The 21,483-nt window shown below is 51.5% G+C and overlaps 1 protein-coding gene across 1 annotated transcript in view; it reads right to left on the bottom strand.

The window, feature by feature from the left end:
• Nucleotides 1–21,483, bottom strand: part of LOC141998572 (uncharacterized) — a 36,836-nt gene extending 15,353 nt beyond the window's left edge. The window contains 7 exon segments of the mRNA XM_074971444.1: nt 546–2,137; nt 14,380–14,392; nt 18,429–18,511; nt 18,513–19,783; nt 20,095–20,208; nt 20,720–20,846; nt 21,378–21,483. Of these exon segments, the coding sequence (XP_074827545.1) occupies nt 546–2,137; nt 14,380–14,392; nt 18,429–18,511; nt 18,513–19,783; nt 20,095–20,208; nt 20,720–20,846; nt 21,378–21,401 (3,224 nt within the window). The 5' untranslated portion in view covers nt 21,402–21,483.

The following is a 21,483-nucleotide window of genomic DNA, read 5'->3' as shown; positions in this document are numbered from 1 at the left end:
AATCTGAAGCAAATACTCACCAGCACCACACCACAGAAACACTAACCCAGGAACCAATCCCTGCAACAAATCCCATTGCCAAATCTGTCCCCATATCTACTGTAGCGACACCATCATAGGACTCAACCATATCAGCCACGCCATCAGGGGCACATTCACATGCACATCGACCAATGTGATGTATGCCATCATGGGCCAGCAGTGCCCCTCTGCAACGTACATTGGCCAAACCGGACAGTCTCTATGTCAAAGAATAAATGGACACAAATATGACATCAGGAATGGTAACATACAAAAGCCAGTAGCAGGACATTTCACTCTCCCTGGACATTCAGTAACAGATGTAAAAGTAGCCATCCTTCAACCAAAAAACTTCAAACACAGACTTCAGAGAGAAACTCCAGAGCTACAATTCATTTGCAAACTTAAACCCAACAATTTGGGCCTGAATAGGGACTGGGAGTGGCTGGCTCACTACAAAAGCAATTTTCCCTCTCTTGGTATTGACCCTTCCTCTTCAGTCATTGGGAGTGCACCACGTTCATCCTGTGTGGATTCTCCCATTTTTAATGGGGTATGATCTCTGTCTGAAACTTTTCCCACAGTCCAAGCACTTATAGAGTCACTCTCCTGTGTGGATTCTCTGATGTTTAACCAGCGCCGGTCTCCATGTGAAACTTTTCCCACAGGCCAAGCACTTATAGGGTCTCACTCCTGTGTGGATTCTCTGATGATTAACCAGCACCGGTCTCCATCTGAAACTTTTCCCACAGTCCAAGCACTTATAGGGTCTCACTCCTGTGTGGATTCTCTGATGATTAACCAGCACCGGTCTCCATCTGAAACTTTTCCCACAGTCCAAGCACTTATAGGGTCTCACTCCTGTGTGGATTCTCTGATGATAAACAAGCTCTGACCTTAGTATGAAACTTTTCCCACAGTCCAAGCACTTGTGGGGTCTCTCTCCTGTGTGGATTGCCTGATGACGAAAAAGGTGTGACTTTGTTATGAAACTTTTCCCACAATCCAAGCATTTGTGGGGTCTCTCTCCTCTGTGGTATGCCTGATGTTGAACAAGGTGTGTCCTCCGCATGAAACTTTTCCCACAGTCAAAGCACTTGTGGGGTCTCTCTCCTTTGTGGATTGCCTGATGTTTAACAAGGTGTGACCTCTGCATGAAACTTTTCCCAGAGTCAAAGCACTTGTGGGGTCTCTCTTCTGTGTGGACTGCCCGATGTTTTACAAGGTATGACCTCTCCTTGAAACTTTTCCCACAGTCAAAGCACTTGTGGGGTCTCTCTTCTGTGTGGACTGCCCGATGTTTTACAAGGTATGACCTCTGCTTGAAACTTTTCCCACAGTCCAAGCACTTGTGGGGTCTCTCTTCTGTGTGGACTGCCTGATGTTGAACAAGGTGTGACTTTCTTATGAAACTTTTCCCACAATCCAAGCACTTGTGGGGTCTGTCTCCTGTGTGGCTTTTCTGATGACGAACAAGGTGTGACCTTCGTATGAAACTTTTCCCACAATCCAAGCAGTTGTGGGGTCTCTCTCCTGTGTGGATTGCCTGATGATGAGCAAGATCTGACTTGCAAATGAAACTTTCCCCACAGTCCAAGCACTTGTGGGGTCTCTCTCCTGTGTGGACTGCCTGATGCTGAACAAGGCGTGACCTTTGTATAAAACTTTTCCCACAGTCCAAGCACTTGTGGGGTCTCTCTCCTGTGTGGATTGCCTGATGTTGAACAAGGGCTGAACTTCGTATGAAACTTTTCCCACAGTGCAAGCATTTGTGGGGTCTCTCTCCTGTGTGGATTGCCTGATGACGAACAAGGTCTGATTTCTGCTTGAAACTTTTCCCACAGTCCAAGCACTTGTGGAGTCTCTCTCCTGTGTGCCTTTTCTCATGTGAATTTAGTGCTGACTTTGAACTGAAACATTTCCCGCATTCAACGCATTGAATGGGCTTCTCTCCAGTGTGGCTTCTCCCATGGTCATTAAGATCTGTGCGCTTATTGAAGCTTTCCCCACTGTCCAAGCATTGAAATGGTTTCTCTCCCGTATGGACTGTCTGATGTGTAACAAGTTGTGATCTCACAATGAATCCTTTCCCACACTCAAGGCAGTACCAGGGTGTCTCTTCCTTGGGATTTGTCTGCTGCTCTCTGGGATTCTCGTCTCCTCCCCCACCGTTAAGAGATTCATCCACTTTCTTCCTGGGTTGGTTTATCAGAAGCCTCTCTGACCTGTGCCAATTTCCCCAGGCTTCTCCCTGATTCCAGCAATGGGAAAAATTCCCTTCAGCTCTTCCCAAAAAGGTCCCCTGTGGTTCCACTTCCCCAGGAACTGCCTCATGATGATTCCCCTCCTTCTTCTCACTCGCTCGCTCAGCACCTGCTGGGAGAGACACAATCCAGAGAGGAGTCATTGTGCTGGGGAGAAAGAGGAATAGCACTGAGGGAAAAGCCAACACAAAGACTGAGCAATTGGATTCCGCCTCCACATCCCACCCTAACATTTACAAGGAAGGAGAGACAGGAAGGGTGGAATGGCGTGAGCAATATCTGCTGACCATAGCCCTGCTCTCCGTGAGATGAAGAAGAACTGAGGGCGTTACTCACATCATATGTTGGGATTCTCAACTCTTTCCTTCATTCCCTAGATAGTTTCTCTGTCAGGCCTCACCTGTGCTGGTGCATCTCCGAAGCCTTCTGTCCTTGAAATCCTGGAGATCGAACACCCACAGCTCTTCCCCTCTTTCCAGCCGGGCGATAAGCTCAGGTTTGGGAATGGGAAATCCTGTGCAGAAGGGGAAATGAGTCCGGATCAGGGTGCATGGAGCATTGGTGGAGGATCTGTCACAAAGGACATTGCGTGAGTGGAACCTGTCCCTGTGCTCTGCTGGAGGAAGGTGGATTCCAAGAGGATGGGAACAGGGTCACTGAGCCCCCTTGCGCAGAGGACGTTGTCTGGGGAGGTGACTTGAATTATTACTACACCCTCATTAGGCGTTCCCAGGATCTGTATGCTCTGGGGGCCTTGCTGACTCACACACAGGTCTGCACTTCAGCCTGCCCCTTTCTAAACCTGCAGAGCCCAGAGCCCTCCCCGTGCCTGGAGCTATTCCCAAGGAGGGAGATGAACAGGGATTGTATGTGCAGCCAAGAAACAACACAGACAAGACAATGTGGATTTATGCCCCTTTGAAAGCTGGAGGGGTGGGGATGGTTTAGCTTGTCCATTGGGTTTTGACTCCCGTGTCCCAGTGGAGAGGGCACCGAAATGCATGTATTTCTCACAAGGCAGCTGTGCATTATGGAACCCATTTGCCTCTGCTCTAACTGACCAGGGAAGAACCTGACCACATTAAGACACGTAGACCCCACAGCTTCTAATAACTGAAGGGACGGGAATCCCTTACCCAGCGAGATCACCGTCTCGTAGTTCTCCTGCATGACGTCCCTGTAGAGGGCTCTCTGAGCGGGGTCCAGCAGAGCCCCCTGCCCCTGGGTGAAATAAATAGCCACCTCCTCGAAGGTCACCGGCATCTGAAACACCAAGAGTCCCCCACTCAGCACCTGCTGCCCCAGCCACAATCCCACTACTCATGGGAAAGGAAAAAAAAACGTGAAGCTGTGGGAGGGCCAGAGTAGCAGAATCCCACCCACACCCTGCTCAGAGCAGCCAGGAGGCTTCAGGGGGCGGAGAAGGTGAGAGCTCCCTGTCCGCCCCAGCACACGGAGCACGCCAGGATCTTCTCATTTCCCACACGCCTGCCAGCCACAGACTGGTACAGGAAGCAGAGCTCTGAGCCGGGGACAGGGACAGGAATCCCGACAGCTTCCCTTCGTATTTCACAGCAGCCCCGGGCAAGTGGGGTCAGGCTCCAGCACTGGGAGCCTGGAAAATGTTCCCAGCCCTGCCGAGGTGGTTATATCCTGCCTGAGAAATGGGGGAATGTGCCCTCCCCCTTTCCCTGCCACAATGGGCCTACTTAGTAAATCAGTAGATTTATCAACCCCTGACTCCTCCCTCCCCCGCCCAGCAGCTCCCTGAGACTCCCCTACCTGAGCTGGCTCCATCACAGCCATTTCCCTTCTCTGTTCCCTGGAAGACTGGCTGATCTTTAGTGAAACGTGGACCTGATTCCTCAGCCTGTCGGGGCGAGAGGGAGGTTACAGAAGGGGCTTCTGTCCATGTCACACCCCGATTCGCCTCAGACTCTTCAGACCCTCCCAGTAACAGCATCTCTGAGCCAAATGCTAAAAAAAGGGAAGAATCAAAAGGGCCACTTTGGGAGATTTCCACCCACTGCAGTGTAAACCCCTCTCCCTTAGCAATAGCTGGAGCCCTCTGGTGGCATCAGCTGAAGATTGAGCTGCCCTGGACTCCCCCGGCAGCCCCCAGGGACAGGCAGGAAGAGGCTGATCCCATTGGCCCATCCGCGCACCCCCCTCCCTGAGCCAGCAGTGACTCCGGTCTGACTCTGGTGTGGCTGAGATCTGAACCCTACAGGGAAATCAGACCAAGGCCCTGGGCAGCCCCCAACACTCAGGGCACACAGACCCCACCACCACAGGGGTGTCTGACAATAACACACTCACAGCCGGGTGTGTGTGTCGTGGGGGGGGGTGAGGGGGGGTTGGGTTTTTTTCCGTGTAGCTTCTGCACCCTGAGGGGTTAGTCCCCTGATCACTCCCAAAGCTGAGAAGAGCTTCTCTCCGCCCGCCTCCCCACATCCCCCCTTTCCCTCGCTGTGCCGCCCACTCACGTCTTCCCCCATTCCCGACCTCGCTCCCCTCAGCCCCACAGTCCCCCGATCCTCCTCCATTGCCCCATCTTCCCTTCAGTGCACCCCTGCCCCCATCCCAGCCTGCCCCCAGCATCCCCTGCACCCGCCTCCGGCCCCTCTTTATCCTCCTCCCCCTGCAGCTCAGATGTGACGAGGTGGGGCCCGCTGCAAGGGGGGGATGGGAGGGTCTCTCTTACCTTCCCTCCGAGCGGGGCCTCCCCGGGGCAGGGGCCGGGCCGGGAAGGGGCCCTGGCCGGGCTGGGGGCTCTGCCCTGGGAGAGGCTCCCGGGGAGCAGCGGGAAGGGCCCGGCTGGAGGTTCCCCTCTCCCGGCCGCAGCCCGGGCTCCGGGCTCCCAGCACCAGCCGCCGGGGCTCGGGGATCTCGCCGGGAGCCTGGGAGCCAGAGTCCCCGCAGCGGCTGCGAGTCACTTTCTGCGGCCGGGCCTGAGCCCCGCGATCGCTCCCCCCAGAGCCGCCCCCCAGCCGCTCCTGGGTTCTAGCGATCAAGTCTTCAAAGGATCAGCATCCCTGTGCCCGGCCCCTGTTACACTCACAGGCTCCAAGGTCACAATAGACCATCATGAGCATCTTGCCCAGGGGTTCTCACGACCAGATTTGGTGGCCTCAGAGCGTGGCCAGCAACTCTCGCTGGTGCCCGCTCTGACACTTGCCCCTATAATCCCAATTAACTTTACTAGAAACCAATCAATATGCACAGAGGTAAGAGGGGGGAACACTACTCCCAGTGTGGGGAACTTTTCTGGCTTCTACCGAGCCCCAGAGGAACTGGCTAGCAAAAGGATCTGAGTCCTTTACCCAGAGGCCTGCATGACCTTGAGGACCCCTCCCCCTGGCCCGCTTTGACTCTGGACCAGTAACCCCAACGCTGGGCTCAGGGCTCCTGAGGCGCTTGACCCCCAGTCTTCCGATCACTCAGGACAAGTGTCCCCATTCTGGGGTGTTCTCTCCACTCTGGGTGCTTCCTTCATCAATGCACAGAGTTAAGAACAAATGCAATTTATTAAAAAGTAAGTAATACAAAAATAAGGAGAAAAATGGGAAAGATGAAAGGAAACATGTCAGCCCGCTCTGTAGGGTGGAACCCCAAACAACCGTCTCTGGAATGCCAGGGCACTTCACAGTCTGTCCCTCCCACGTCGCAGGCCTCCTGCCAGGCCCTGGCTGTGCTGCAGGCATGCCCAGGGTTGGACACTAACTCTGGTGTTGGCCTCAGGCTCTAGGTAGTAGGAGCCTTCTTCCTAGCATCAGCTGCTTCCTGTCAGGGTTATGATCCCCCACCCAGTCTGGCCTGCAAGACCTCTTGGCTGAGGGCCTCTCCTTGCCCTGGGCCCTTCGCCCAGGGTCCCCTTCGCTCACTGCTCCCGGCTTCCGCCTGCTCCAGTTTCCCGCAGTAACTCGACTTCAGCTGTCCGGTCAGTAGATGTGATCGGACACTGTCAGGTCCCCTTTTCCACTGGACTTCATGGTTGAAAACTGGGCACCTGGCCACCCTAACAGCACCCACTGTGCCAGAAGTGCTGGGAACGCGTCAGGGACAAGTTCTGCTTTCCGATGGTGGAGGAAGGAACCAGGGGGCAGGTGGGTTAGACTCAGTTCTGACCAGCAGGGAAGAATTCATTGGTCGAGATGAAATTACTGTAAATGGGTGCACAACTAAAGACTGCACTCAGAGTAGTTATCTATCGTCTGGTGTCAAACTGGGAGGGGAATGGTGCAGGGGAGGGGAGTGGGAGGGAGAAGCTCCAGGTGGCCTCCCTCGCTCTTTATGGGGAAGAGGGAGTGGAGGGGGCAGCCCAGCGGGGAACGGGGCCTAGATGGGGAGCAATTCACACAGAGCTTGTAGGGCAGCCCCGTTCCTGGGAGAGAGCTGCTGCTGGAGTTGGCAGAGCGGGCTCTCAGCTCCCCCCAGTGCCCCTCCTAGGTCGGTGGAAGTGCTCCTGGTGAGGACGCACCCCACCGACCCAAGGAGGATAGTGTGGACATCATCTACCGCAGTCATTACTGGAGTGGTTATAAGTCAACCTAATACAGGTCAACTTAAGTTTGGACTGTTGACGTACCCTTACAAGCAAAAGGATTTCTCTCCCCCAAAAGCTTTCAGCAGTCCATGCTCTTTGGAAAGCCTTCCAGCTCGGACCACTCCCCCAGCTCAATGATGCTCCTCTTGTCTTTCAAGGGATCTTGCTGCCCTGAGTAGACATGGGGCCAGAACCCCTTTCCCCGCTTCTTGTACTCGGATCCTTTATACTTGAAAAGTCTTTGCTGGGTCATGGGGTCAGGGAACTCCGTGGCATAAGTGAGCTGCACACTGCGCTACAGATGAAGTGTAAGTTTCTTTGTTTACCCCTTTCTTCCTGTTGATGGAAATCTCAGAGAATCCTTTAAGACTCAAAATCAGGGGAAGAAATTTACCCATTTTCTTCTCAAGTGGCTAAACCGGCTTCACTTCTCGCCTCATTATTCGGCTGTATTAGTTACAAAAGTTTTAGCATCCTCATAAAAGAAAGAGAATGAAAGAGAAAACAACCTTCCCATCTACAAATGATCTGGACCAAACCTAGAAAAAGCCGGGAAGTTATTTTACCAATAGATGGAAACGGGGCTATAAGATCTGAAGGTCCAACTGTGCTTTGAAGTTCATTGAGATTTCCCTGCCAACTCCAGGTCTGTGACACTTCCTTCTCCAGCCCTCCGGAGTCTGACTAAGATCACAGACATCAAAGCTGTGACTCCTAAGCATGGAGAGCCTGGGACAGGGTGGTACGTGACACCGTGGGAGATGGAGGGATAGAACGGAGGCAGGTTAAACTTTCCATGGCTGGGACAGAGGCTGCTGTGTGGATAGAGGAGCGTGACAGTGAGAGGGGAAGGAGGGAATCTCTCGCACTCACCCCCTTGCCCTGAAATAGCACAGAAGCGAAAACACCACATTTTACTGTTCCTTCTCCCACCTTTTTAGCATCTGGTTAATTCTGGCCCATAAGGGATAAAATGTAGAAACAGTAAATGCTTGACTATCTGGGAATGAGACAACCTGGCCCCAAAGGGGGAACTAATGGACTAGCAATCACTCTGCTAACGGGAAGTCGGGCGTCAGAAACTGTTACGCAGCTGCACTGCAGGCTATGGAGGGCCATGGAGGCAGGCAGGGAGAGGATCCCCTCCCCAGGCTTGGCCCAGGTCCACTGGAGCTGCTGGGGAGAGGAACCCCTCCCTCAGCCCGGCCCAGGACCACAGGAGCCGCCGTGGCTGGGGAGAGCTGTCTCTAACCTGGCCCCAAACTCCTGTGGTGAGAGAGGGCTGGGGGAGTCCTCTCTCCACTGCAGTCTGAATCCCAAACCCCTCATCCCCAGTCCCAGCCCCCACATGCCTAGCCAGAGCACTCACCCCTCCGCACCCCATCCCTCTGTCCCAGCCCTGAACCCCCTCTCACACGTCAACCTCCACATCCCCAGCCCCACCCCAGAGCCTGCACCTGAATCCAGAGCCCTCACCCCCTGCACCTCATCCCTGTCCCAGTCCTGAGCCAGTTCCCACACTCCGAATCCCTCGGCCCCACCCCCACCCCATGAATTTTGTTCTGTGCGCCAATATGGAGATGATGGGTCACATACTGGTGCGTAGAACCAAATTCATTCCGCACTTGGACGTAAAAACTGAGGGAACACTGGTCAGAACACATCAGATGCTGAGCGGGGTCCAGCAGAGCCCCCTGCCCCTGGGTGAAATACACAGCCACCTCCTCGAAGGTCACCGGCATCTGAAACAACAAGAGTCCCCCGCTCAGCACCTGCTGCCCCTGCCACAATCCCACTAATCATGGCAAAGAAAGAGAAGAGTGAAGGGCCAGAGTAGCAGAATCCCACAGGCACCCTGCTCAGAGCGGCCAGGAGGCTCCAGGGGCTGGGAGACGGTGAGAGCTCCTTGTCCCCCCAGCACACGGAGAAGGGGAGGGTCTTCTCATTTCCCACACGCCTGCCAGCCACAGACTGAGACGGGAAGCAGAGCTCTGAGCCGGGGACGGGGACAGGAATCCCGACAGCTTCCCTTCATATTTCACAGCAACTGTTAAGAATTATTCCAGTTAGGACACGTACAGCTCGTTTCTAGGCTGAGGCAACCAAATAAAGACAGACTGCAGAGTGTCTCAGCGTTTGTAGGTTTATTACGCTCGAGCGTGGTACCGTTCTCTTAAGCAGAGCGGGACCCCGATTACAGGTTACACAAAGATTATATACTGTTGGCAAAACATCCTGCCTGTGTGCCTCGGGTGGGCGCCTAACTCAATAAACAGGCCGTCTCCTTATCTATCACCAATCCCCTGCAGCCACCTTCCCCCTGCAAAAACGCTGAATTAGCAGCTATTTCAGGCATGTCGGCTGGTTCCTGTCTCCTTTGTTTCCCTTCTCTTGAAACTGTCCAGCTGTCCACCCTGAAGGATCCTTCCTTCCTTGGTACGTGATGTCCTCACTTCTAGTTAATGGCCGACAGGAAACCCAAAATGGAGTCACATATGCTAACTAGGTTATTTTTCCCTAACAATTATGAACAGGAGGCTGCCAGGCAACTTTCCAACACCACATTCTAAAGGCCACTGTCCTCCGATCCCACTGAGGAGCACCAAAAGAAACTACATCAACTGCTCAAGAAACTCCCTGCAACAGCACGGGAACAAATCCCTGCAACAGCACGGGAACAAATCTACACAGACACACCCCTAGAGCCCCGACCAGGGGTATTCTATCTGCTACCCAAGATCCATAAACCTGGAAACCCTGGACGCCCCATCATCTCAGGCATCGGCACTCTTACAGCAGGATTATCTGGCGATGTGGACTCTCTCCTCACACCCTATGCTACCAGCTCTCCCAGCTATCTTCTAGACACCACCGACTTCCTGAGGAAGTGAGGAGGGCTTTAAACTAGGTTCACCGGGAGAAGGAGACCAAAGCCCTGAGGTAAGTGGGCAGGCAGGATACCGGGAGGACGCACAGGCAGGAACGTCTGTGAGGGGAGTGCTCCTACCTCATACTGAGAATGAGGGGCGATCAGCAGGTTATCTCAAGTGCCTATATACAAATGCACAAAGCCTTGGAAACAAGCAGGGAGAACTGGAGGTCCTGGTGAAGGCAAGGAATTATGACGTGATTGGAACAACAGAGACTTGGTGGGATAACTCACATGACTGGAGTACTGTCATGGATGGTTATAAACTGTTCAGGAAGGACAGGCAGGGCAGAAAAGGTGGGGGAGTAGCATTGTATGTAAGGGAGCAGTATGACTGCTCAGAGCTCCGGTACGAAACTGCAGAAAAACCTGAGTGTCTCTGGATTAAGTTTAGAAGTGTGAGCAACAAGAGTGATGTAGTGGTGGGAGTCTGCTACAGACCACCGGACCAGGGGGATGAGGTGGATGAGGCTTTCTTCCGGCAACTCGCAGAAGCTACTAGATCGCATGCCCTGGTTCTCATGGGCGACTTTAATCATCCTGATATCTGCTGGGAGAGCACTACAGCGGTGCACAGACAATCCAGGAAGTTTTTGGAAAATGTAGGGGACAATTTCCTGGTGCAAGTGCTGGAGGAGCCAACTAGGGGGAGAGCTTTTCTTGACCTGCTGCTCACAATTCACCAGGAAGAATTAGTAGGGGAAGCAAAAGTGGATGGGAATCTGGGAGGCAGTGACCATGAGTTGGTCGAGTTCAGGATCCTGACACAGGGAAGAAAGGTAAGCAGCAGAATACGGACCCTGGACTTCGACTCCCTCAGGGAACTGATGGGTAGGATCCCCTGGGGGAATAACATGCGGAGGAAAGGAGTCCAGGAGAGCTGGCTGTATTTCAAAGAGTCCCTATTGAGGTTACAGGGACAAACCATCCTGATGTGTCGAAAGAATAGTAAATATGGCAGGCGACCAGCTTGGCTTAACGGTGAAATCCTTGCGGATCTTAAACATAAAAAAGAAACTTACAAGATGTGGAAGATTGGACAAATGACCACAGAAGAGTATAAAAATGTTGCTCGGGCATGAAATCAGGAGGGCCAAATTGCACCTGGAGCTGCAGCTAACAAGAGATGTTAAGGGTAACAAGAAGGGTTTCTTCAGGAATGTTGGCAACAAGAAGAAAGCCAAGGAAAGTGTGGGCCCCTTACTGAATGAGGGAGGCAACCTAGTGACAGAGGATGTGGAAAAAGCTAATGTACTCAATGCTTTTTTTGCTTCTGTCTTCACGAACAAGGTCAGCTCCCAGACTGCTGTGCTGGGCAACACAGCATGGGGAGTAGGTGGCCAGCCCTCTGTGGAGAAAGAAGTGGTTAGGGACTATTTAGAAAAGCTGGACGTGCACAAGTCCATGGGGCCGGATGCGTTGCATCCGAGAGGGCTAAAGGAGTTGGCGGCTGTGATTGCAGAGCCAGTGGCCATTATCTTTGAAAACTCATGGCGATCGGGGGAAGTCCCGGACCACTGGACAAAGGCTAATGTAGTGCCCATCTTTAAAAAAGGGAAGAAGGAGGATCCTGGGAACTACAGGCCAGTCAGCCTCACCTTAGTCCCCGGAAAAATCATGGAGCAGGTCCTCAAGGAATCAATCCTGAAGCACTTACACAAGAGGAAAGTGATCAGGAACAGTCAGCATGGATTCACCAAGGGAAGGTCATGCCTGACTAATCTAATCGCCTTCTATGATGAGATTACTGATTCTGTGGATGAAGGGAAAGCAGTGGATGTATTGTTTCTTGACTTTAGCAAAGCTTTTGACACGGTCTCCCACAGTATTCTTGTCAGCAAGTTAAAGACGTATGGGCTGGATGAATGCACGATAAGGTGGGTAGAAAGTTGGCTAGATTGTCGGGCTCAACAGGTAGTGATCAATGGCTCCATGTCTGGATGGCAGCCGGTATGAAGTGGAGTGCCCCAAGGGTCGGTCCTGGGGCCGGTTTTGTTCAATATTTTCATAAATGATCTGGAGGATGGTGTGGATTGCACTCTCAGCAAATTTGCGGATGATACTTAACTAGGAGGAGTGGTAGATACGGTGGCAGGTAGGGATAGGATACAGAGGGACCTAGACAAATTGGAGGATTGGGCCAAAAGAAATCTGATGAGGTTCAACAAGGACAAGTGAAGAGTCCTGCACTTAGGACGGAAGAATGCAATGCACCGCTGGCTAGGCAGCAGTTCTGCGGAAAAGGACCTAGGGGTGACAGTGGATGAGAAGCTGGATATGAGTCAACAGTGTGCCCTTGTTGCCAAGAAGGCCAATGGCATTTTGGGATGTATAAGTAGGGGCATAGCGAGCAGATCGACAGACGTGATTGTTCCCCTCTATTCGACATTGGTGAGGCCTCATCTGGAGTACTGTGTCCAGTTTTGGGCCCCACACTACAAGAAGGATGTGGAAAAATTGGAGAGAGTCCAGCGAAGGGCAACAAAAATGATTAGGGGTCTGGAACACATGACTTAGGAGGAGAGGCTGAGGGAACTGGGATTGTTTAGTCTGCAGAAGAGAAGAATGAGGGGGGATTTGATAGCTGGTTTCAACTACCTGAGAGGTGGTTCCAAAGAGGATGGTTCTAGACTATTCTCAGTGGTAGCGGATGACAGGACAAGGAGTAATGGTCTCAAGTTACTGTGGAGGAGGTTTAGGTTAGATATTAGGAAAACTTTTTCACTAGGAGGGTGGTGAAACACTGGAATGCGTTACTTAGGGAGGTGGTAAAATCTCCTTCCTTAGAAGTTTTTAAGGTCAGGCTTGACAAAGCCCTGGCTGGGATGATTTAATTGGGGATTGGTCCTGCTTTGAGCAGGGGGTTGGACTAGATGACCTCCTGAGGTCCCTTCCAACCCTGATATTCTATGATTCTATGATTCTATGAAACTACAACATATTGGTGATCTTCCTGAAAACACCATCCTGGCCACCATGGATGTAGAAGCTCTTTACACCAATATTCCACACAAGGATGGACTACAAGCTGTCAGGAACATTATCCCTGATGAGGCCACGGCACACCTGGTGGCTGAGCTTTGTGACTTTGTGCTCATCCACAACCATTTCAGATCTGGGGACAATTTATACCTTCAAGTCAGCAGCACTGCATGGCCCCACAGCATACCAACATCTTTATGGCTGACTTAGAACAACGCTTCCTCAGCTCTCGTCCCCTAGCGCCCCCTCCTCTATTTGCGCTACATTGATGACATCTTCATCATATGGACCCATGGGAAGGAGGCCCTTGAAGAATTCCACCTGGATTTCAACAATTTCCACCCCAACATCGACCTCAGCCTGGACCAGTCCACAGAAGAGATCCTGGACACTACAGTACAAATAAGTGATGGTCACATAAATACCACCCTATACTGGAAACCTACTGACCTCTATACTTACCTACATGCCCCCAGCTTCCATCCAGGACACATCACACGATCCATTGTCTACAGCCATGCCCCAAGATACAACCGCATTTGCTCCAATCCCTCAGGCAGAGACAAACATCTACAAGATCTTTATCAAGCATTCTTAAAACTACAGTACTCACCTGGGGAAGTGAGGAAACAGACCGACAAAGCAAGATGGATACCCAGAAGTCACCTACTACAGGACAGGCCCAACAAGGGAAATAACAGAACACCACTGGCCATCATGTACAGCCCCCAGCTAAAACCTCTCCAGCGCATCATCAACGATCTACAACCTATCCTGGAAAACGATTCCTCATTCTCACAGACCGTGGGAGGCAGGCCAGTCCTCGCTTACAGACAGCTCCCAATCTGAAGCAAATACTCACCAGCAACTACACACCATACCACAGAAACGCTAACCCAGGAATCAATCCCTGCAACAAATCCCATTGCCAAATCTGTCCCCATATCTACTCTAGCGACACCATCATAGGACCCAACCATAACAGCCACGCCATTGATAAAGAAAAGAACCAGAAAACAACCCTGTAATCATGTAAAGCTAGGCTTCTGTCTTTTTTCTATGCTTATCTGTCCTTTCCCTATGTTTATGGGTCGAAAGAATTTGAACTATGTGTAACCTGTACTCCCCGTTTGGGGAAGGAATTCCTTATACAGATGGGCCTCCATGTTCATACCTCAGGACCCAGACCAACAGGGGTTGACCGGTTGGAACTGGAAGAGATATCACAAAGTATGTTGAACCAAGCTATAAAAGCTCTACCTTGTTCTTTGTTCTGGGCTTCGCCATATTCCTCTGTGTAGGAATTGGTGAGCCCTTCAGCTGTTGTACTTGCTAGCATTAAAGTGCCTCATTTTATCTAAGAGTCCTGACTCTGTGTTTGTTTGGCTAATACAGAAGTCCAGGGAAGGCTACCCTCCCAACCCTAGATGGGAGGGAAACCCTTTTTCCCTAACAAAATTGGGGGCTCGTCCGGGATTGCTGCTTCTCCGGACCGGTGGACGGTTGGGACTCTGAATCCTTCTTGCCAGCACCTGGGTTGCTTTAACCCTGAAGGCTTCCCGTCTCGCTTCCACCCGCCGCTTCGGCTAAATAAGGCATCCCTAAAGGCACTAGGGTCCTAACCTATTGGTGAACACCGGCCGGTGGGAACTTGATGAGTTCTGAATTTTTCCTTTGTGATTGTCTAGACAAGTCAGGGGTTCTGTCTTTTGGAAAAGATGGGAGGGGGGTCCAGTAGAACTGTCGATCCTTCTACACCCCTCGGCTATATGTTAAAACATTATGATAGGGATATCAAGGCCTTACAATCGGATAGCAACAAAGCTGTGTATAAGTTTATATTTTTGTGTCAATTCCCTGGGTGGGAATGACGCAAGACGACCCGGAGCCAGGAAATCGCTGGCCGGGGGAAGGAACATTTGAGTTACATACTGTTGTTCAATTACGGAAAGCACTGTATGATTTGAAACCGCGGCAACTTAAGTATTCAGATGTATGGATAAGAGAGGCCGAACGGCGCAAAAGCACCAGTGTAACTACTAGTTTACGAATTGAGGAAGAAAAACTTAAAGCCATGCGGCCTCCACCCTATAATCCAGGATCCGGTGATGCTGACCGGAAGCCAAAAACGCCAAAGTCTATTTATCCCCAACTCCCATTGAAAGAAGCAGGGGATCCTATACCACTGGAAGAATGGACCTGGATATGGGGTGGGGTACCACCGTCCGGCCCCGACGCACCCACGTCCCCGGAGAGTGACCGGGCACGCTACAGGGAGAGGAGCGGCCCCGCTCTCCCGCTAGCTACTGATGCACCCACATCCGACACAGAGCAGGGGGATGCTCAGGAGGCTGGCACCTCTACAAGGGAGGTGGCACATCTTGATCCGCGACACCCCAGTGACGCGACGCCCTCTAAAACCCGCTCTCAAGAGACACCTCAGGCAAAAGTTATTGGTGCTGTGATGGCTAGTGCAGTCCAAATGCCTATGTGACAACTACCAAGTGGTGTGGGGGGAACGCAAATGGTGTACGTCCCTTTTACCAGCACGGATCTAATGAATTGGTCAGCTACTTTCCCCCCATTTCGAAAGTGTCCGGAAGAATTTATTAAAAAGTTGAAGGGCATTTTCACAGTGTATAATTGTAACTAGGATGATGTGGAGATGGTTTTGAATCAAGTACTAAGTGAGGGTGAGAAGGCAACGGTGTATAAGAAAGCCAGAGAGACGGTACAAGGCAAGGAGACATATCCGCAAGAGAAACCTGAAATGGATTGGGATGTTCCGGAAAACGTTTGTGTGTGGGATAATATGAGAAAGCGAATTTTAGAAGCATTAGAGGAGATGTCTAAGCCTGTTTATGATTGGGGAAAGGTGGATGCATGTGTTCAGAAGCACGATGAACACCCAGGGGAATTTTTCCACCGCCTGTGTAAGGTTTTAAAAAACCAAGGTGGTTTAGATCCAACCTCCCCTGTAGCAAAAACACAAGTGATCGGCCAGTATGTAAAAAACTTATTACCATTCGCTCAGAAGTATGTGTGTAGTCAACCAGCTTATGAAAACAAAACGCTGGAGGAGGTGGTGGGTTTAGCAGCCCATGCTTGGAGGAATAGAAAGGAATTGGACACTAGGAGGTCCGAAAAGCTTCTTAATCTGCAGTTGCAAGGGTTCCAAGACGGCTCTCGGGGATGAGAAGCCAGCCGTAGGAGGGGAGGCTTTCGAGGACGAGGCGGAAGGGGAGGCAGCTCCACCCAGGGATGGGAACCACAAGGTCAGAACTTCCAGCCACGGCCCTGGAGAACAGGGCCAGATGAGTGCCGGCAAAAGGGACACTGGGCTGCCCAGTGTCCGAATTATCCCCCCCGCCCAGTCCGCTGACCCTCTTATGCAAGCCTACCAAAGGGTTCAGGAAAGGGGGCGAGAAGAAGGAGGTACTGATTGAAAGCTAGCTGCCCACAATGCCTCGCTCCCCCTGCCGGAAACCCCCTCCACTTCTTGGACAGTGCATCTGGATGCAAACCATCTGGAACTTCCCGTTGTGGTGGGAGGAAAAACTTATTCACTGTTAGTTGACACCGGAGCAGATAGAAGTACTCTACAGGACCCCAACCTTCCTACTACTTCTGCAACTGTAAAGGCTATGGGCATTGGTGGCTGAGAGGGAGAAATTGTTTTTTGCTCCGGGGGTCCATGCAGCTGCGAAGGCCGTCACTGCACAGTGTGGGTTGTGTCAACGATATAATCATCAGGGAGCAATCAAACCACAAGTTATGGGACATAGCAAACTACCTGAGTACCCATTTGCTGTGGTCCAGATGGACTTCATGGATTTACCACCAGTGACAGGACGAAAACACTTGCTTGTCCTGGTTGACCTTTTTTCAGGGTGGGTTGAGGCGTTCCCCCCTCGAAAAGCAGATGCAGTATCCGTAGCAAAGTGTCTCCTCAAGGATATTATTCCCCGCTTTGGAGTAATGACTGGTTTGGAAAGTGACCAAGGACCCCATTTCACTTCCCAAATTATTCAGCATATAGCGAAAGCCTTAGGCATAAAACAGGCCTTGCATACCCCCATCATCCACAAAGCTCAGGAAAAGTGGAAAGGGTGAATGGGCTGATCAAAACCCAATTAGCAAAGCTATGTGAGCAAACAGGATTACAGTGGCCTGAAGTGTTACCCATAGTGTTAACCAACCTGTGTAATACACCCCATAGGAAACACTGGTTGACACCGTTCGAAATTCTATTTGGCCGACCCTTGCCAATCCCCCTAACCAATACAAACGGATTTCTCCCAGCGAAAACGTCGTTAATGGCGGGACAAGATAAGCTGGCGGGTTACTGTCGCATGTTGCAAGATGCGTTAAGTGACGCGTGGGCCAAAGTAAAGGATGCCCAACCTTTACCACTTGATACTTGTGCACACTCTCTTTTTCCAGGTAACTTTGTCTGTGCTAGAATCCATCGAAGGAAGCATTGCCTGGAACCACGGTGGTCGGCCCCTGCTCAAGTCCTTCTGACTACTCCGACTGCGGTAAAGATCGAGGGCATTGATAGATGGGTGCGCTGCAGCCACTGTAAAAAGGTTCCTGCTCCAAGGTCTCCAAGGACTGCCATCACGACCGCCGCTCCTACACGAACTGTGTACCGGTCGGTCAGCGGGATCAGAAGCAGTTACAGAATTCTGGGACATTGGTTACACTGTTACAATTTGTACTGCCTTGTGTTTTGTTTGTAGTTGTTAGTGTTTACAATGTATGTACGGTTACGGGCATTAACCTGGAACCTTGCCCCAGGGGGTTGGGACAAAAACACATTTTACAATTAGCCCCAAATCTAACCAACTCCTGGAATGTTAGTGACTGTTGGGTGTGTTCCCACTTCTCCTCGCATTCATTTTGCCGGTTCCAGTACTCCTTGATTCTTGGCAAAATGGTTTGGCGTGGTACGGCCAAAAGGGAAAAAGGGGCAGGGGAACCATGCATTTTAGGAAGTGGATCCCAAACCATCGCCCAGACTTGCTTGTTAAGGCCCCCTTGTGCGTAGAGAAGAGGTCACTGCACTCACAAGGTAAAACCGCTCTGGGAAAATACCCAAAGGCCCCCACTCTGGGAAAATTCCTCTGTGTAGGAATTGGTGAGCCCTTCAGCTGTCATACTTGCCAGCATTAAAGTGCCTCATTTTATCTAAGAGTCCTGACTCTGTGTTTGTTTGGCTAATACAGAAGTCCAGGGAAGGCTCCCCCCCAACCCTGGACGGGAGGGAAACCCTTTTTCCCTAACACCATCAGGGGCACATTCACCTGCACATCGACCTATGTGATCTATGCCACCATGGGCCAGCAGTGCCCCTCTGCCACGTACATTGGCCAAACCGGACAGTCTCTATGTCAAAGAATAAATGGACACAAATATGACATCAGGAATGGTAACATACAAAAGCCAGTAGCAGGACATTTCACTCTCCCTGGACATTCAGTAACAGATGTAAAAGTAGCCATCCTTCAACCAAAAAACTTCAAACACAGACTTCAGAGAGAAACTCCAGAGCTACAATTCATTTGCAAACTTAACACCATCAATTTGGGCCTGAATAGGGACTGGGAGTGGCTGGCTCACTACAAAAGCCATTTTCCCTCTCTTGATATTGACTCCTCCTCCTCAGTCATTGGGAGTGGACCACGTCCATCCTGTGTGGATTCTCCCATTTTTAATGAGGTATGATCTCTATCTGAAACTTTTCCCACAGTCCAAGCACTTGTGGGGGTCTCTCTCTTGTGTAGATTCTTCCATGTTCAAGGAGGTCTGATCTCCATGTGAAACTTTTCCCACAATCCAAGCACTTATAAGGTCACTCTCCTGTGTGGATTCTCTGATGTTTAACCAGCGCTGATCTCCGTGTGAAACTTTTCCCACAGTCCAAGCACTTATAGGGTCTCACTCCTGTGTGGATTCACTGATGTAAAACAAGGTCTGATCTTCGTATGAAATTTTTCCCACAATCCAAGCACTTGTGGGGTCTCTCTCCTGTGTGGATTGTCTGATGATAAACAAGCTCTGAACTTCTTATGAAACTTTTCCCACAGTCCAAGCACTTGTGGGGTCTCTCTCCTCTGTGGAGTGCCTGATGTTCAACAAGGTTTGACCTTCTTATGAAAGTTTTCCCACAGTCCAAGCACTTATGGGGTCTCTCTCCTGTGTGGACTGCCTGATGTTTAGCAAGCTTTGACCTCGCTGTGAAACTTTTCCCACAGTCCAAGCACTTGTGGGGTCTTTCTCCTGTGTGGATTGCCTGATGTTTAACAAGGTGTGACCTCTGCATGAAACTTTTCCCACAGTCAGAGCACTTGTGGGGTCTCTCTCCTGTGTGGACTGCTCGATGTTTTACAAGGTCTGACCTCCGCTTGAAACTTTTCCCACAGTCCAAGCACTTGTGGGGTCTCTCTCCTGTGTGGACTGTCCGATGTTTTACAAGGTCTGACCTCTGCTTGAAACTTTTCCCACAGTCAAAGCACTTGTGGGGTCTCTCTCCTGTGTGGCTTTTCTTATGTGATGTTTGTGCTGACTTTGAACTGAAACGTTTCCCGCACTCGAGGCATTGAATGGGCTTCTCTCCAGTGTGGCTTCTCCCATGGTTATTAAGATCTGAGAGTTTATTGAAGTTTTTCCCACGGTCCAAGCATTGAAGGGGTTTCTCTCTAGTATGGATTGTCTGATGTGTCACAAGCCGTGATCTCACAATGAATCCTTTCCTACACTCAAGGCAGTGCCAGGGTGTCTCTTCCTTGGGATTTGTCTGCTGCGCTCTGGGATCTTCATCTCGTCGCCCACCGTTAAGAGATTCATCCACTTTGTTCCTGGGGTGGTTTCCCAGAAGCCTCTCTGACCTGTGCCAATTTCCCCAGGCTTCTCCCTCTTCCGTGCAGTCGGAAAAATTCCCTTCAGCTCCTCCCACCCAGGGCCCCTGTGGTTGCACTTCTCCAGGGACATCCTGATGACGATTCCCCTCCTCATTCTCACTCCCTCGCTCAGCACCTGCTGGGAGAGACTCAACTGAGACAGGAGTCACTGTGCAAGGGAGACAGAGGAATAGCACCGAGGGAAACCCAACAGAAAGGCTGAGCAATTGGATTCTGCCTCCACATCCCACCCAAACACTGACAAGGAAGGAAAGCTGGGAAACAAACTCCTGCAGCTAAGAGGCTGGGTGGAATGCCGTGAGAGATAACTGCTGACTACAGCCCTGTCCTGGCTGAGATGAGGAAGAACTGAGGGCGTTATTCACACCTTATTTTGGGATTCTCAAACTTTTCCTTCATTCCCCAGATGGTCTCTGTGTCAGTCCTCACCTGTGCGGGTGCATCTCAGAAGCCTTCCTTCCTCGCAGGCCTGGAGATCGGGCACCCACGGCTCATCCCCTTGCTCCAGCCGGGCGATCAGCTCAGGTTTGGAAATGGGAAATCCTGTGCAGAGGGTGGAATCAGACCAGATCAGGGTTCATGGAGGATCTGTCACAAAGGACATTCCGTGAGTGGAACCTGTCCCTGTGCTCTGCTGGAGGAACGAGAAATCCAAGAGGATGGGAACAGGATCACTGAGCCTCCTTGCGCAGGGGGACTTTTCTGGGGAGGTGAGTTGAATTATTACTACACCCTTACTAGACGTTCCCGGGATCTGTGAACTCTGAGGGCTTTGCTGACTCACAAAGCTCTGGACTTAAACCCCTGCCTCTTTATAAACCTGCAGACCCCAGAGCCCTCTCCATAGCTGGAGCTATTCCCAGGGAGGGGGGTCCATTGGGTTTTGACTCCCATGCCCTGCTGGAGGGGGCACGGAGATGCAAGTGTCTCTCATGGCAGCTGTGCATTATGGAACCCATTCGCCTCTGATCTAACTGACCAGGGAAGAAACTGACCAAATTCAGATACACAGGCCCCACGGCTTCCAATAACGGAGGGGACAAGAATCCCTTACCCAGCGAGGTCACCGTCTTGTAGTTCTCCTGCATGACGTCCCTATAGAGGGCTCTCTGAGCGGGGTCCAGCAGAGCCCCCTGCCCCTGGGTGAAATACACAGCCACCTCCTCAAAGGTCACCGGCATCTGAAACAACAAGAGTCCCCCACTCAGCACCTGCTGCCCCTGCCACAATCCCACTAATCATGGCAAAGAAAGAAAAACGTGAAGCTGTGGGTGGGCCAGAGTAGCAGAATCCCACAGGCACTCTGCTCAGAGCAGCCAGCAGGTTCCAGGGGCTGGGAAACGGTGAGAACTCCTTGTCCCCCCAGCACACGGAGAAGGGGAGGGTCTTCTCATTTCCCACACGCCTGCCAGCCACAGGCTGAGACGGGAAGCGGAGCTCTGAGCCGGGGACAGGGACAGGAATCCTGACAGCTTCCCTTCGTATTTCACAGCAGCCTCTGGCCAGTAAGGTGAGACTCCAGCACTGGGAGTTTGGACAATGTTCCCAGCCCTGTGTAAGGGGGTTATATCCTGTTTGAGAATTGGGGGAATGTCCCCTCCACCGCTCCCCTTCCAGCAATGGGCCTACTCAGAAAATCAGCAGGTTTCTCACACCCTGTTTCCTCCCTGCCTCTCCCTCCCCCGCCCAGCAGCTCCCTGAAAATCCCCTACCTGAGCTGGCTCCATCACAGCCATTTCCCTTCTCTGTCCCCTGGAAGACTGGCCGATCTTTAGTGAAACGTGGACCTGATTCCTCAGCCTGTCGGGGCGAGAGGGA

Source organism: Natator depressus, chromosome 14 (genome assembly GCF_965152275.1).
Source record: "Natator depressus isolate rNatDep1 chromosome 14, rNatDep2.hap1, whole genome shotgun sequence".
NCBI lineage: Eukaryota > Metazoa > Chordata > Testudines > Cheloniidae > Natator > Natator depressus.
This window is presented reverse-complemented; position numbering and strand designations above follow the sequence as displayed.